Source organism: Larus michahellis, chromosome Z (genome assembly GCF_964199755.1).
Source record: "Larus michahellis chromosome Z, bLarMic1.1, whole genome shotgun sequence".
NCBI lineage: Eukaryota > Metazoa > Chordata > Aves > Charadriiformes > Laridae > Larus > Larus michahellis.
The window spans coordinates 4,578,998-4,595,586 of NC_133930.1; the positions used below are offsets into that span (position 1 = coordinate 4,578,998).

The window sequence follows — 16,589 nt, forward strand, 5'->3', positions numbered from 1 at the left end:
CCACAGCTCCGGGCTACCGGGGAGGAGTGTTACAGAGCAGCAAGGAAAAAAACAACACAGGCTGGTTTTCAACCTAGGGTAAGGCAAAGTCAACAAAGCAGAGCAGCACCCTGAAGGGACAGAGAGAAACATGTTAAGATACAGCCTTTTTGTGCCTTTCTAACCCAAAAGAGACATTCACCCAAAGCCTTTTTGGCGGGGTAGAGGGAGGGGGACTGGCTGGGCATGTGCATCGAACCCCACTTTCTGTCCATACACGGCCGAGCATCTGCGCTGACCAAGAGTGGTTATGGCTTAAAGCTTAAAATACCATCAAGGGTGCTCTGACCCTCTTGAGAGGCTCGAGCGCTTGATATTCAAGAGCCTTTTGGGAAAGGGCAGCGCGTTGCGAGAGCGGCGCGGCCGTGGCTGGGGATGGGGATGGAGATGCTTGGCCACCTCTGCAGGAGCGGGACGTCAGCTCGGGGCTGGTCCCCTCCTTGAGGACAGGAGGGCTCTGGTGCAGGTCCCAGCTCTACAGAGGATTAAAAAGCTCCAAGTTGAGGTTTCCCCCTTAACAGGGGGGGGATGAAACCCATCAGTCAAGAAGATCAGCGCTGAAGGGCTTCTGCTGCAGGCACGTTTCACGGCTGGGGTATGAAAAAGATCATGGCCAGGCATTACAAAGGATGCCGAATCGCTCCCGCATCCATCCCAGCCCCTCTCAGCTGGACCAGGGCTCAACCCTTAAAAATTGCAATAAACTCCTCAGTTCTGTTGCCTTCAAGCTCAGGCTCAATCGATCCCTTCGTCCTCCCCATGGCGCCCAGCTGGGTGCACGCGCAGAGGATGAGAAGAGCCAGACGGAGCACCGACCGGCACCAAAAATCGGACAGAACCACCATGCCTGGGGCTTCTTTCCATGCCTTTTGAAGCAAACGTGCAGAGCCTTGCGCTAAATGCGTGCACTGTCCCCAAGCACAGCCGTGTGGCGGGGGGGGCCCGCCGGGTGTTATCGCAGGGTAACGCATGCAGCGAGAGCGGCAGCGGCATCCCCGGCGGCGACGGGGACCGGGCAGCAGCGGGAATCGACCGGAAAAGTTTTGGTTTGGCAGAGCGCCGTCAAATCGCCTTCAATGCGCAAGGGCGCGGGGGAAAGGATCACCAGAGTTTGATTATGAGTGCAAATAATATTCATATATATGTGCTAAACACAGTCACTATATTGCAGTTTTCCACTATGTCACAGCATACAGAATCAAAGGTTTGCATTTTTATGGAATGTATCCAAGGTAACAGCACCACAGTAATACAGTTTGTAATCACACACCCTGATTTTTTTCTCTTTTTTTTTTTTTTGACAAGATAAGCATTACCCCCCACATCCCATGTTTAATTTTCTTTTTTTTTTTTAAAGTACCGACGCATGCAAAGCATTCCATTCCCAGAAACAATGCAAAAATGAGGTAATAGGAGTAATAAAAAAAATTAGTATTAATTTCTAAATAAATAAATTATAATTAAAAATGCAAAAAAAAACAACTATAAAAATAATTAAATAAGAACCCACAATATCTACAAGTTAGTCATAAATTATGATTGTTAAATATAAGGCATTTAAACTCACAAAACCCTGTAAACTATCAATGTTTTGTTCCTAGAGATTTTTTGTTGTTTGTTTCGGTTTTTTTGTTTTTTTTTAGACTCACCCTATTATCGCAACCTACTCGTACAAATTATTTAAACGCAAAGGAACCTGACACACCGATGCAACTCCAGACGCTGTAAATTCGCACGCACCTCGGGATCAGTCACTCACACGAGACCACGGGAGTTTGGTGCTTTTCTTCACCAAGGTTTTTTTGTTTCATTTTGTTTTTTTTTTTTTGTTTGTTTTTTTTTTGTTTTTTTTTTTTGTAAAAACTGTGCTTGTTCATTAGGCAAATAGTAACACTTTCGCATAGGCTTTAAGAAAACGCACGGTTTGGAAGCGCTTCTCCATCCCTCCCTGCCAGGCCGGGGTCCCAGTCGCCCCGTTCCTCCCCCTGCTTTGCCCCCAGCTCACGCCTGGACAGACCAGACCAGCTTACAGTGTATTTTACCAGCAAAACCTTGCTTTGCTTGTCCATATTATTAGTATTCTTTTTAATGATGCTTCAATCTGCTGCTGCTGGAGCAAACCCCATAGGTACTGATGGACCACTCCTTGACCCATGGACAACAGGGCTGAGACCACCACAACCCCTGAGAAGCCATCTCTTGCCCTGGGTGGTAAATATATCATATAATCATAGAATCACAGAATGGTTTGGGTTGGAAGGGACCTTTCAAGGCCATCTAGTCCAACCCCCCCTGCCATGGGCAGGGACAACTTCAACCAGACCAGGTTGCTCAGAGCCCCGTCCAACCTCACCTGGAATGTTTCCAGGGATGGGGCATCTCCCACTTCTCTGGGCAACCTGGGCCAGGGTTTCACCACCCTCACTGTAAAAAGTTTCTTCCTTGAATCTTTCTTATATGCCAGCACGTGTCCTCCTCTATTCCCTCCTAACTGCACAGGCACAGCAAGAGAGGGGGCTCCTGCATCCTTGCACCCTGTGGGGCTCCCCTCTCTCCCTCCCCTCTCCAACTGGGAATAAAAAAATCTCTGGGGTGCCTCTGAGGTTGGTGTTTTCCAATTACAGCTCACAGGAATCCCACGATCTCTCTGATGGTAATTTATGATTGTTCTTGGAGAGCATCGCTTGGCTCCAGCGAAGCAGATGCTCAGGGGAGCCAGAAATCGTCCTTGCCACATCAGTATTTTCAATATATAATGTTCCCAACCAATTCCCCTTGCTCCTCAGCATCTTTCTTTTGCTTCCTTAGTATGCAAAAAAAAAAAAGTATTAAAAAAAAAAAAAAAGAAATGAAAGAAAAAAAGGTTTTTCGTTGTGAAGGCCGGCTCTCCAGAGCGTCTTCAGCTCGGTCCCTGTGGTTGGTGTGCGAAGGTCTTTATTTCAGGGGGAGCTTGGATTGCAACAGCTCGCTCCTTCGGGGACTACCTCCCAATTCTGTTTTGAGCATTAATGCAGTTACGTTTCCTTCCAACGACCTCTCCATTCCCGTACGGATACAGCCTGAAACGTGCATCCACACACGCGCGGGTGCAGGTGCACCTGCTCTGCGGCAGGGTCACAACCCAGAAAGCAGCAAACCCCCTTCCCCCCTGCCTTCCCCTCCCACGCCGAAATGCTCGTGGCCTCAGCAGTGCCTTGAGGGCATCGAGTTTTCTCCCATCCTGTTATCAGAGAGGCCTTTGCATGGAAGAGGAGTCGGCAGCGTGCGTCTCTCAGCACCTCTCCGGCGTTATTATACCCCAAAACACAGCTATAGGCCCCGAGTCCAGTCACCATCATTTTGCACCAGTGCTGGCAGCAGCCAACCAGCCTCACAGCTCACAGGAGAAAGCATCATGGACAATGGCAATCATGAAGACAGCCCTTCCTTGGATTTCGATATGCCAAGCGACTTCGTTAAGATACGGAAAGCAAAGAAACAGCATCTACTCCAATATCGTGCCCCAACAGAAAGCGTCCAGCACCAGCAGATAAGCAGGAACGAAGCTTCTCCCTACTGCTTCATTCATTTCATTCCCAATTTTTATTTTTATTTTTTTAAGCTTCTCTAGATTTGCAACACACTGTAAACGCAAGGAAAGGAAGCACACGCGGCTGAGGCAAAGAGCGCAACCCTTCTGACTGTAAACAGGATTTTGCTTTTTCGCCTCTTCCCCCCACCCCAAGGGTGGGAAAGCTTGACCTCTTTATTCCCCCTCTGCAATGTATTAATCAGGCACCAAAATAAGGAATCTATGAAAAAATATTTGGTGCAAATTAGGTAACAGCAACATGTCCACCACAAGATGAGTAGGGCATCAAACACAACATTTCTTAAGCTAACATGCTCCAGCTGCCATCCATAGAAATAGCTAAAGGACCCCTAACATGTTTCTACGTATTCAAGAGGTATATATACAATCCTCATGAAATGCAGGATTGACAGGCCAGACTACCACAACTAGTTCCTTCATGTTCAACACTAAATCTTCTGCAGCACGGGGTCTCTGAGCTCCGGGAATGCCAGCTCCCTTTCACCGGGCCCGTATCCTGCGTTATGTGCAATATCTCCTACCGCTAGATATTGTACCGCCTCCTCCTCCTCCGCCTCCTCCTCCCTAATGTGCCTGCAGACTTTTCCTCTCAATCAAATGGCTCAGAAGGCAAAAATTTTGCTGCAAGGGTTTATGGCCATACGACCTGGTAAGGAAAATGGTGTGTCCAGCCAGTCCTTTCAGCTGTCCGAGCCGAGCTGTGTTTCAATGTCCACCCTGCAGATCGGGCACTTCTTGCTGGTGGCCAGCCACTGGTCCACGCACACTTGATGGAAGAGATGCATACAGGGCAACCGCCTGCAGAGAGAGAAGTACCACCCCATTGGGATGAAGGAGGTCCAGGGGATCAAGAAGACCCAGAAAGGAGCAGCCAGAGCTGCTTCAAACATGGGGAAGCACCAATGTAGTGACACCAGTGCTGCCTAGGTCCTACAGCCTTCCCCAGTCATGCCAGCTCACATAGGACAATAGGTCAGAGACAGTGTCCTTCTTGGCTAAAAGCCTTTTAAAAAGCTCCACACCCTCCTAACTTGAGTTGTTCCGGTTATTAACTGCCCTGGCTGCTGCTTTTTAGCCTTTCACGAGTATTAGGTTTTACTCTAACACCTCTTGGTTCTTGATCACAGCAGTCAGGTGGGTCACCACCGCTTCCATGTGTGTGTCTGGTGTGCCCCACAGAGTGTTGTTGCTTTTTAACTACATCACCTGTGTCATCTCTTCGCTCACCCTCGCAAGCTGGAGGGACCCTGAACCACAAAGACGCACAGCAAGAGGATCGGAGATATTCTTGGTGGTTTAAGGCAATTAAAGGGTGAGGAGACGGACCGTGTGCAGCTGCACTGCCCACTTGCAGCTTCTTCAGCCGTGGTAGCTCAACCCCTTGCAATTGCTTGTCCCCATCCTCTGTCACAAGCAGAGATTTGACCCAGCCAAGAGCCTGGGGACATCCGTGAGGGACAACTGGGGTTTTGTTGTTGGCTTAGGATGGTGCCTGTGACCATGCGGGTGGAGTAATCTCACTTGTTCTACAGTAAAGCAGCTCCATCCTGGCTGCAAGCCAAACTCTCTGGGACTTCATGTGTACACTCATTTTATCGTACTTTGGTCATTCTATCTGTCAAGCTCAGACGTTGACGTCCCTGAGCTCCAGATGGCTGTCTGAGACCTAGGACACATCCTTCTCTGACACTTGCCACCTGGCTCATTGGCACAGCCTTGAAGCAGGTGAACCACACCCAGGAGATACTATAAAAACTTCACCTTCCTGCTGCTGCAGAGCTCTTCCCACCTACAGCTGATATCAATATCCATCTAAATGGCATTTGGTTTCCCAGACCCTGCAACAGCCCAAGTGAGTTTGTCAGGACAAGGACAGGGACAAACCCACCACACATGGTATCATTAATCCCAGTAAACACAACTCAAATGGCGTTGAGAGGCAGAGGAGGAGATGGAAGGATCGTACCTGACGTCTTCTCCATCTTCAAGCATGGACAGACAGATTGTGCATTTCTCATCGGTGTCCGACTCCTCTCCATCATCTGGTTCAGCTTTGCCCTCCTGTGGTCTTCTCTGCAGCAAGGTTAAAGACATAATTTGATTAGGACTTGGCTTTTTAACGCTCTCCCAAGCCTGGGTAGTTGCAGGAAGGCAAATAACATGAGCTTCTTCTATCAGCCAGATCCTCCAGCCTGGGGAAGACAGCCCAGCCAAAGTAGCCACCAACATGCTGCTGGTCGGCATGTCTCCTCCTGGGGTTAGTGGTAGTGCCTCAAGGAGCAGCCTGTGCTCTGCTGCCCTCACACAGCCCCCCGCCACCTCCTCCATCCTCCTTGCAGTGGGGATGGCCCCACAGTGTCCTTTTCTGGAGGCTTCTCCTCTTGACCCCAAAGCATGGGGGGCCACCGCTGCCGGGAAGGGCAACCACTGTGCCCCATGCTGGCTTGGCTACTGGCCCAGCCCCACACTGCGCCATGGGACGGTGCTTAGTCTGTCAGCTCTCCCATTTTCTCTCCCTGTCCCCCCATCCATTCCTATTAATATCATTTTTCTGGATCCACTGGAGATGCAGTCAGAGGAAATGCGCAGCAGGAGTTGACTCACTTCCAACTTGGGCAATGTAATGTCCCTACTTGTTACTGCCCAGCCAGGGATGACCAACATATGAAATTAATATGCAAACAAGCACTTTTCCCATTTTCTATTTAGCACGACCCAAAAAAATGGCACCCATTTCCTTATGGGCAGGAGATCAGCTCCAACAGAGGAGACACCTCTTGCAAAAGGAGGGGAGGACAAGCTCCCCCAAGCCATGGAGCCAGCGCCCTCACGGCAGAGCGTGCGGGCAGCGCCGCTTCCATGCAGAATGGGGTGGGTTTGCATGCACGAAGCCCCCTTGGTGTGTGCACTTTCTTACCAGGTGCGGACAGGGGGGAAATTGCACCCGCTGGGTGGGAGAAGGTTGAGACCCTTTTGAAAATTTGGCCCGCAGCTTCCTAGCCTAGAAGTGAGAAACAGCCAGCTGAGCTACACCACCGCTTCAGCCCAGGAGCCCCACAAGATATTAAAGCACCAATTCTGAATTTTACACTCTTCCCCCATTTTGGGGAATATTGACGGTGCCGGCTTGCCAACCCTGAGGACTGAGACCCACCAAAGTCCTTCCTTCTGTCCGCTCTGTGCCCGCAACCCTTTGCCAACTGAGAGGGGGTGGCAGCCATGCCGCGGTTTTGGGGTGCTCACCTTCTTGTACTTGTGGGGGAAGGTGAACCTCTCGATGGTGTTCTGGACGGCACCCCGGCTCACGCTGCCCAGCCTGTCCTCCAGCTGCAGCAGCTCCTACAGTGCAGGAACAGCAGCAAAGCACCATCAGCATTGTTCCCGGGGCACAAGGTCCCACCAGCTCACCCTACCTGCTGGGAACCAAGGCTCCCTTCTGTCTTTTCCTCAGTGGAAATGCACATCAAACCCAAATCATGGAATCATAGAATGGCTTGGGTTGGAAGGGATCTTTAAAAATCATCTAGTTCCAACCCCCCTGCCCTGGGCAGGGACACCTCCCACCACACCAGGTTGCTCCAAGCCCCGTCCAACCTGGCCTTGAACACCTCCAGGGATGGGGCAGCCACAGCTTCTCTGGGCAACCTGGGCCAGGGGCTCACCACCTCATCAAATCAGTTGTGCTTTGATGGTGGATCTGACCGCTGGTTCTTGGACCAATAACTAAGCGTTCAAAGGCAGAGAGCTGGAGACCCAATATTTCAGAAATTAAGGAGGAATTTGAGCTCCATTTGACAGGCTGGGAAGCAAAGCCCTGTAGAACTGGCGCACTTTGTTCACAGACTTGAAGGGAGACAGGGTCAACCCGAGCCAGAACGGGGCACCCTGGAGTAAACCGTCTTTTACCAACCCCCACCACCCCCAACCCCTTTGCCTCCCAGTTATTATTAAAATTTCTGCAAGACTCAGTGCCGCTGGCATGCCACAAAACAGCCTTACAAGTTTATGCTAGAGCTTGCGTAGAATCCCAGCACTTAAAAATTTAATAACAATTCCAGTTCCCAAGAGACGTACTTCATAGCTCTCCCGCACAGCGGACGTGTGCCTGCTTGGGTTCAGTCCCTGAAGAGCAAGTAGCTGGAGCTGAGGATAAGGGTAATTTCTGATTTCGTGAACAACCTGCGAGAAGTGAGGGAGAAGAATAAAGCCGCATCTACTTGCATATAGAAATCCCTCGTGTACCCCGATTCAAATTTAGTGCTTTAAAAATTCAAAGTGAAAGAGCACACTGACACCTTCCCCAATGGAAGCCTTTTAATAACAAAAAAAAAAAAAGTTTTTATTAAATAGATCTCCTATAAATGATAACTTAAAGACATGCGCTTCTTCTGAATAAACTATCTGTTATAATAATTCCTGTTGCTATAACACCACGGTTCCAAGCTCTCCACATGGATTAGCTTAAAGAAGGATTTTATATATTTTTAAATGGGTGGATTTCTCTTCATCCAAGCTTTGATTTCTTTAAGGCTCGCTGTAGTACGCAGGTGTCAGGGTCTGGCTATGGGCACGAGATTAAAAAAAAAAAACGTGGCAAGGTTTCTGAGGATGCTTTAAGGATTAGCGGTGCTCTGCATGGCTCTGCTCCAAACGCAGCACCCAGCAAATGACCCCAGTCAGCCCGTCTTCTCCTCAGACCCCACCTCCACCTGTGTAAAGGTCATGCAAAACCTTTACGGACGGCTTCAAGGGCAACGATGCGATGAGGGACGGTCCTCAGGGCTGAGGGACAGGGAGCCACACACGGCCGATCCTTCTTCATGCAGGGAGCCCACAATTTGTTCCAGTATTAATAATGTTATTTGTAATGACTGCTGAGTCTCTCACATCCTGCCCAGGTTTTGCAGACCAGCTTGTGGTGGACTGAATCTTTCCAGAGCAGCTGAGCTTTTCTTTCCTTTCTCTAATCCAGAGTGCAATGATGCAACATTATCCTTTCAGACACTCCCTCCCACGGCCGGAGATAAGTGGGATTCGCAGAAGACAGGTGATAGAAAGATAGCAGCCTTTATTTTGACTGCCTTCTGGCAGACAATGCATAAAACATTTCTCGGTAAAAGCGTTTCACTTACCATCTGTGTCGAGGATGTGCTCCTGGGGAAATGGTGCATCCGAGGTGTAGCTAAGTAATGCTGATAGGGCTGAGGGACCGGCCGGACCTGGAACTGGGCGTGAGTCAGCCCCGCATCGACACTGAGGTCCCTGTGGGCATGAGGATGAAGATACGGCTTTGACTGCACGGTTTCGATGGCATGGCTTAGAGCAAGTCAGATCATGCCCACAGGGCAACCTCCACTGGTGGGCTCTGGGCTGCTGTGGGTCCCTCAGCCTGGGGTGATGCTGCTGCTTGGAAGGGAGTTTCCTCCAATGCCCACCAAGCCCTCATGAAGGAGTGTGAGGGTGGTTTTTTCTGCCAGTTAGCATTTGTGTTAGCCGGGGTCAAGAGCTGCAGAGATGCAGCTTGCGAGTTTCAAAGCAAGAGCATTTTGGTGGCTCCAATTGATGCCCAGGCTCAGTAACTCAACCCGACCAGACCAGGTCCTCCCTGTGCTGCCATCACTGCAAACAATTACATTTTGCCTTGAATATTTTGCAGGAATACAACAAATTAGTCAGGGGACACACTGATGAACCGTTCTGGGTAGTTGTTAGGAGCCAGCTAGGAACCATCTGGGGGCTTTTTGATGTGCCTGTGCACTCCTTGGAGGTCTCCCAGCCCAGGTCATGGTAGGACTTGGGGTGACAAGGGAGACTGCACCTTGCCTGAATCCAGCCTCAGGGAACTCCAGAGCTGCTGTTTGCACAGAAAATGTAAAGGTTTTAAGACATTTCTGGATTAGACTGCTGTAGCAAATGGTGTCACACAGCCAGCGGGCCAATGCCAATGAAGCAGGACATCCCTGATGGTGCCACTTCCCGCAGGCAGCCTGGCCCAGGCAAACAGAGCTGGTGAGTTTGGGTGCTTCGTCCCCCCAGAAAAACAACTCAGCTCAATCCCAGGACTTCATATGACCAAGATCCCGGCAAGTGCCACAGCTCTGCCCAATCCAGCGCACGGAGACAAACTGCAACTCCGTCCCCGCGCCGTGTGGAGGGGGCGGGAGGAGACCTAACACAACATCTCCATCTGTAATCCAATTAGCTGATCCCTCGTCTCTCCAGCCAAAGGGTCCCTCAGCAAACAAGTGCTTTGAACGTCATTCACTTTAGCATAATTACAAAAGCCGGCGCTCTAATAACCATTGTCTTCACATTTGCCAAAGCTAAGCTAATTAGAGCACAGGGGTGGCTTCCCATTTCAGCCTCGAACTTCCCTTCCCCTGGGCAGAGGACAGCGGCAGCGAGCTCCACGGCTTGTTAGGAGCAACCCAGACGTGTCCTCCAGCAGCTGTGGGACTGCTTCTGCCCAACAGCAGGTAACGAACGTGAGGGAACAGCAAATGCAGAAATCCTTTACCCGGAACAGCCTGTGAACCAGGCAGCAGCTCCAGTACTCTAGAACCCCCTAATAAGACCCCCACACCAAGCTGAAACCAAGAGAGGGACTGTCTTTGCTGGCCCTGTGCTAGCCAGGTGCCAGACAGACAAAACTTGGCAGAAGATAAAACACAGCAGGCGACTGGCAGGAGCACAACCAGGGTGAGAATCCACAGGACTGGGCATTTTCCAGCTCCCGTGTCACAATTTTGGATATTTATCCAATTGATGCAGACTGTTCCTAGGTGGATGGAAGGCTCGACTGGAAACGAGGAAACTGGGTCCATTCCCAGCCCTGCCACTGGCCTGATGCATTGACCGGTTTGTCCCTGCCTTCCCATATTCCCTGTCTGCAAAACAGATGCAATAATCCACAGAGTGCTTTGAGATCAAGGACCGAAAGGATCACTCAAAGATGAACATCCATTGTTAACTTGCATGAGTAGTTGCCATAAGAGCACTGCGGAACTGTTTGTGCACCGGTGCGTCTAGCGCCTTAAAATCGGATATTGAGGCTCCCGAAGTGATGCTGTGGGTCCACAGAAGGGCCCACAGCAGAACACCACATGGAACGGTGTTTTCTCAGGGTTTGTGAGTGAACAAGCAGAGCATATTAACTGCAGAAAACCAAAACCAACCATCACCTTCTAGCCTGTGCTACATGGACAGCATCTTCATGCTCAGATGTGAGGTTCAAGAGCTGGGATGCCTATGGTACACACAACCAAAAAGTGAAAGCTAAGGACCCAGGTAGCAGGTTGGATGATGCTCACTAAATGCATATGCAGAAGATGATTTAAGGAACCGAATGTGAGTTTACTTCTTCTTCACCAGAAGATTTTCATCGAGGTTGGGCTGTCCGAGATGACTGATCACCCTCAGATCTTCCTTCTGTCCCCACTTCCCGCGACGGTGCCTACACCTACTGCCTCCGAGCCAGCCCCGCTGCTGCTCGTGCGGTAGTAACACATTAGAAGAAAGATTTTATATCTGCCACTGGGCAAAACTGTACGTGTGCCCCGAGGGGAAGTGAGTCACCCAAATATATACACACAGAGTATGATTTCTGTCATCCCCTCTCCTTAGGTTTTACAAGGTGATGGAGCAACACATGGGGGGAAAGGAGGGAGGAGGAGGGGAAGGTAAAGCAGTGTTTTATCAGATCCTTCTAATGATTATAATTAAACGCTCTGCGCCGAAAGAGAGGCAGAAAGAATGGCTCTATCCAGATGGTACGTGAACCGCTTTGCAAACTGATCTGAACAATGTCATCCCGGCCAAATTCAGCTCGCAGTGGTGCCAGTAATGGGAACACCTGAGAAGAAAATGGCAGAAGGATCTGGCCATATTTTAGGTTGCATGTTATTACCCCGGAGGGGGAACACATTCCCCCTGTGTTGAAAGGACTCTCCGTTTGCAGAGCGAAGTGCTCAGATGTTAGGAAATGCCATAATTAAGATTTCCTGTGACATTTTATTTCGGTCCCCTTGTGCATACACATTGCGATTGTCTCTAATTACATGTTCACATGCTATTTTTTCCACTCAGTGCACAGAATGGACTTTGCTCAGCTAACAAGCAGCTCTTCAGAAGTATGTTTTTATTTTCTTATTCTTCCAAGCAGTGCCCAGTACCTCATTAACTGCATGAGAGCTCAAAACCTGCTCTGAAAATGAAACGATCAATTCTCTGCTCAGCTTTTCCAGGGTATCGAACACTACAGTGGGAGAACGATTAACAGCTATTAATTCATTCACGCCACCCTGCGGGGCAGGGCCGCACCATGCTCCCTAATTTAGACCACAGAAAAAGTTGTGGCTATTTTTTTTTGAGTGCCTGGTGGTCAGCAGAAGATCTAGTTCAGGCAGAGACGTTGGTCTACAGGAAAAAGACCCTGGCTGTGCCCTGCAGCAGGAAAAGCCCCTGGAGGAAGACTAATGTCTGCGCTCTACATCCATGGATGTAGAGTTTTGGGCAATATGGATGCCTCGATGTTATCATATACATGTATAAAGGCTTTAGCACGCACCCATGGCCCTCCCAGAGTTGAGTCTTCCCTTTGCACGCTCCCCACACTGTATCTGCTAAGCTGCACCATTAGCTTTCATGAAAGCATTGATCCGTGATGACATTCACCAACCCTTGCAGCCTCCCCAGGACTTTTTAACCACCTCATTCAACGCACAAGGGAAATGTGGAAGACTTACCAGTCTGTGCCTTCTGCCAAATACCTGGGCTGGGGTCCCATGGGTTGTGGAGTTTGCAGTTGGTGGCTGAAGTCAAAGCTGGGGTGTAGGCGGTGAGGCTGAACGGACATGCGCTCTTGAGCCCGCCTGCGGGGAGGAGGAGACCAGCAAGAGAGTTAGCCATGGAGGGGACACTGGTACCTTCGGCTCCTGCTCCGAGCTCGTGTCAATACACAAGGCGAAAGCCCAAACGGTTGGGCTTGTGAATATGTGTCCAAGAGAAAAGAGCCCAGGCAGGTGTCAGGGATGATGGGAGGAGGAACCCAGAGCAATGTCATTTACTCGTGGTCACCACGGACATAAGGCAGACCTCCAACTCAGCCCCTGCACCATCCACATATGCTCAGGTTACAGGAGATGCTCTTTGGTGGCAACACGGAGAGAAAAAGAGGAAACCAAACAACTTCCTTAGAAGCATTGTGCCATTTGCACTACTTGCTTTTTCTCCACTGTCAGCGCCATAAACAACACACAAGATAAAATGTCTCCCTGGTTCAGCCGTTATCCATCATCGTAAAGAAGCTGCAGGTTGTCTCGCCTCCCCGTGCAGTCCATAAACTCCTGGGGAACCTCATTCATAACACGATTACTCAGGAGTAACTGAAAGCAGAATTTACTCTCGCTGGCCTTTGCCAACATTTCTCTGGATGATGGACAGGCCAGGCTGGGATCCAGCTCCTTCTCCCCTGGCTCGGCTGCCTTTGCAGGCAGGGAAAGGAAAGTGGTAGAAAATACAGCAAGGTTTTTCTAAGGATTTGAGCCTCTTTTTGTGATTATTGCCCATTTGAACTACTCAGGGGAAGAGCACGTCCTGCTTGATCGGCGTTCACATCTGAAGAGAGACAAGGTGGCTGCACAAGCAGCGTTCGCACCACAAACAGGCTCATACCCCTTGCTCCTTATCAAGTCCCTGCTTACCAGCGGAGCCACGGCAAAGTAAATCTACGGGAAAACACTAGAGCAAATGGAGCAGGGAACTATTAGATAAAGAATTTTTCTTGCAGCCACAGCTCAGAGGCTTCACTTTTAAAGGCGCAACCCAGAATCCCATTACTGGGACGTCATGCCCCACACCTGTAAGGTTTCTGACACCCTCCTCCAATGCAGCTGTGCTTTCAGAGGCAGGCTGTGGGACCAGGCAAGGCGTCCCTGCCCATTTCCACACCACAACCCACTCGCAAACGGAACACTGACAGCGTTTACCAAAGCAGCTTCTGTGTGGAATTGTGCTCCCTGCTTTTATTTTAATTCAGCTTATGACTAAGAGATAAACACTTGTATCATCAGTGCCTCAGCCCTGCACATATTTGCTACCCAATTATTAACTAATCATTAAATCCACCTAAAATCCAGCTTATGTAAAACAAAACAAGGATAAGAACACACAATTTTCAGACAGAAAGTGTATGGAAAGAAAGTGTTTTCCGTCTATAGCATTCTTTCCAAATGAAGCATTATCGCAAAGACTCATCCTCTGATTCTTGATCCATGGGTACAACCCACAAATAGCTTCCATATGTTTCCAAAAAAAGCACTCCTCTCCTACGTGCTATCTAAACCCCTCTCTCAAGAAACACAATCAGGACAAGGCCAGGCATCCACTTCCACCGCTGCTGAGTTACAGCAATTCTCTCTGAAGTCATCAGCCCAGGCTGAATTTAGGCTACTTTCCATGATTGAACGTGATGCAGGTCAATGGCATCTTTCCCTCATAGATCTGGGAAGGCTACCTAGACCCAGAGGAGCAAGCTCTTCACGTGCAAAACCTGTTGGAAGAGGTGGATACCGTCTTTTACATGGTTTTGAAACAGCAGCTACATGGAGGTGGCTTGTGCTATTTGCTCTCTCTGCCATGCAGACTTTTGGAGTCTATTGCTCTCTCTGCCATGCAGAACAGGTTGACTGCAAGACCAAGGTGTTACTACCATGATTCTCCTACAATAATAGAATCACAGAATCATAGAATTGCCTAGGTTGGAAGGGACCTTTCAGATCAAGTCCAACGATCAACCTAACACTGACAAAAACCACCACTAAACCGTGTCCCTCAGCACCACGTCTGCCCGGCTTTTAAATACCTCCAGGGATGGTGACTCAACCACTTCCTGGGCAGCCTGTTCCAATGCTTGACAACCCTTTCAGTGTAAAAATTTTTCCTAATATCCATCCTAAACCTCCCCTGGCACAACTTGAGGCCGTTTCCTCTTGTCCTATCTTCTGTTCCTTGGGAGAAGAGACCGACCCCCCCTGGCTACCCCCTCCTTTCAGGGAGCTGCAGAGAGCGAGAAGGTCTCCCCTCAGCCTCCTTTTCTCCAGGCTGAACACCCCCAGCTCCCTCAGCCGCTCCTCACCAGACTTGTGCTCCAGACCCCTCACCAGCTCCGTTGCCCTTCTCTGGACACGCTCAAAGTGTGTCTTTCTTGTCATGAGGGGCCCAAAAATGAACACACCAGTGCCGAATACAGGGGGACGATCACTGCTCTAGTCCTGCTTATGATAGGCGACCTTGGGACATACTAGATGAGCACGGTATGGATCCTCATGCAAAACACATATCTGCAGGTGCAACCTGCCCTGCACCACCTTCTGGTGGATGCATTTTAGGGGTACACAGATGAACTTGTGAAGAAAACCCGACGTTACCAGCGCATACTGATGGGGCTTTGCAGAAACCGCTTCGCTGAAGTGAGCCTGTTGTAGCTTCTCAGCGTCCTTTAGGAAGAGTAAGACCCCCTTACCTGGGATGGGGCATGAGCCGGCGGTGCTGTGCCTCGAGGAGCTGCTGCTGGAGGAGGTATTGCTGGTGAAGCGCCTGAGGTAGGAAGGAGGGTCCGGCCACGTCCTGGAAGGGCAGGGCTGGCACCGGCGCCAGGGGCTGGTGCAGGGGACCACTGTGCTGGTGCGCGGGGGCCATGTGGGGGGTCAGCCCCGGCTGGGGCTGCACCGCGTGAGGCAGGGTGAAGTCGGCGGAGAGCTGAGGCTGGGGACCCAGGTGGAAGTGCCGGCAGGAGGTAGCATGGGGATGCTGAGACCTTTGAAAAGGAGCACCTGGAAGAGAAGAGCACGGCCGTCACGAGGGCCAGCGGTGGCCAGGGCACCCCAGCCTGGTGGTTGCCCATCCAGGGCAAGAATTGGGCAAACAGTTCTTTCTCTCCTCTGCCAGAAGGATTTAAAAAAAGAAAACAGGTCAGTTAATATGAATTCCATGGAAAAATGATGATTTTGACTAGTGGTTTTTCTCCTCCAAAAAACATTAGAACCAAAACATGGGTTTGGGTTCAAAGCGACTTTTTGGCTCCAAAATGAAGTGTATACTGATGAAAACGGCTTCAGCTTGTTTTGGTTTGCCTGTCTTAAAGAGAAAAAGAACAACAATTTTAGCAGGGCCTGCAGCGATGGGACAAGGGGTAATGGTTTTAAACTAAAAGAGAGTAGATTCAGACTAGATATAAGAAGCGATGTTTTACTTTGAGAGTGGTGAGACACTGGCCCAGGTTGCCCAGAGAGGTGGGAGATGCCCCATCCCAGGAAACATTCCAGGCCAGGTTGGACGGGGCTCTGAGCAACCCAGTCTAGTTGAAGATGTCCCTGCTCATGGCAGGGGGGTTGGACTAGATGGCCTTGAAAGGTCCCTTCCAACCCTAACCATTCTGTGATTCTATGAAAAAGCCTTGACATATTAAAAAAGGAAAAAAAAAAAGTGTTTTCTAAAATATGTTTACATGGGTTATGAGCTCATCAAAGTTTTCAAACCTCACAGACTTTCCATGCAATTCAAGGTATTTCTTCGCCTGTCTTAAAATGTTTCATAGGCAGGGAAATAATCTCTGCTCTAAGAAAGTGTCCCTTGCTGACTGCAGGACATGGATGAGACACCTTCCACCTCTGAGAGCCGGGATTAAGACCATGGGTCTTTGCTGAGCCCCTTCAATAGCCGGTCCTGGTGAGCTGCGTGCAGGCAGAGAGTGGCTGCGGGAAACACAACACGGATTGCTGTGAGACCAGCCATGAAACTGGTGGGAATGAGGAAGAAATGAGGTGTGAAAGATATCCGTAGGGGAGGCTTTTTGCAAAACATCTGGCACTGGCTTGCACCTCCCTCAAGATCCTTGCTTGGATAGGGCCTTGGCCCAATCCGGCATGTTAATTCCTACATTCCCAGAGCATTTACAGGC

The 16,589-nt window shown here is 49.9% G+C and overlaps 1 protein-coding gene across 2 annotated transcripts in view; it reads right to left on the bottom strand.

The window, feature by feature from the left end:
- Positions 1–3,637: 3,637 nt before the first annotated feature.
- ARK2C (arkadia (RNF111) C-terminal like ring finger ubiquitin ligase 2C) overlaps positions 3,638–16,589 on the bottom strand; it is a 47,686-nt gene continuing 34,734 nt past the window's right edge. Inside the window, exons 2-8 of one of the 2 annotated variants that reach the window (XM_074570428.1) lie at positions 15,153–15,462; positions 12,376–12,501; positions 8,764–8,893; positions 7,706–7,810; positions 6,875–6,970; positions 5,598–5,704; positions 3,638–4,429 (exon numbers count right to left, since the gene is read on the bottom strand). In XM_074570428.1, coding sequence (XP_074426529.1) covers positions 4,312–4,429; positions 5,598–5,704; positions 6,875–6,970; positions 7,706–7,810; positions 8,764–8,893; positions 12,376–12,501; positions 15,153–15,462 — 992 coding nt within the window. In that variant the 3' untranslated portion in view covers positions 3,638–4,311. The remainder of the gene's footprint in view (positions 4,430–5,597; positions 5,705–6,874; positions 6,971–7,705; positions 7,811–8,763; positions 8,894–12,375; positions 12,502–15,152; positions 15,463–16,589) is intronic. The other variant, XM_074570429.1, reaches the window with a different exon arrangement.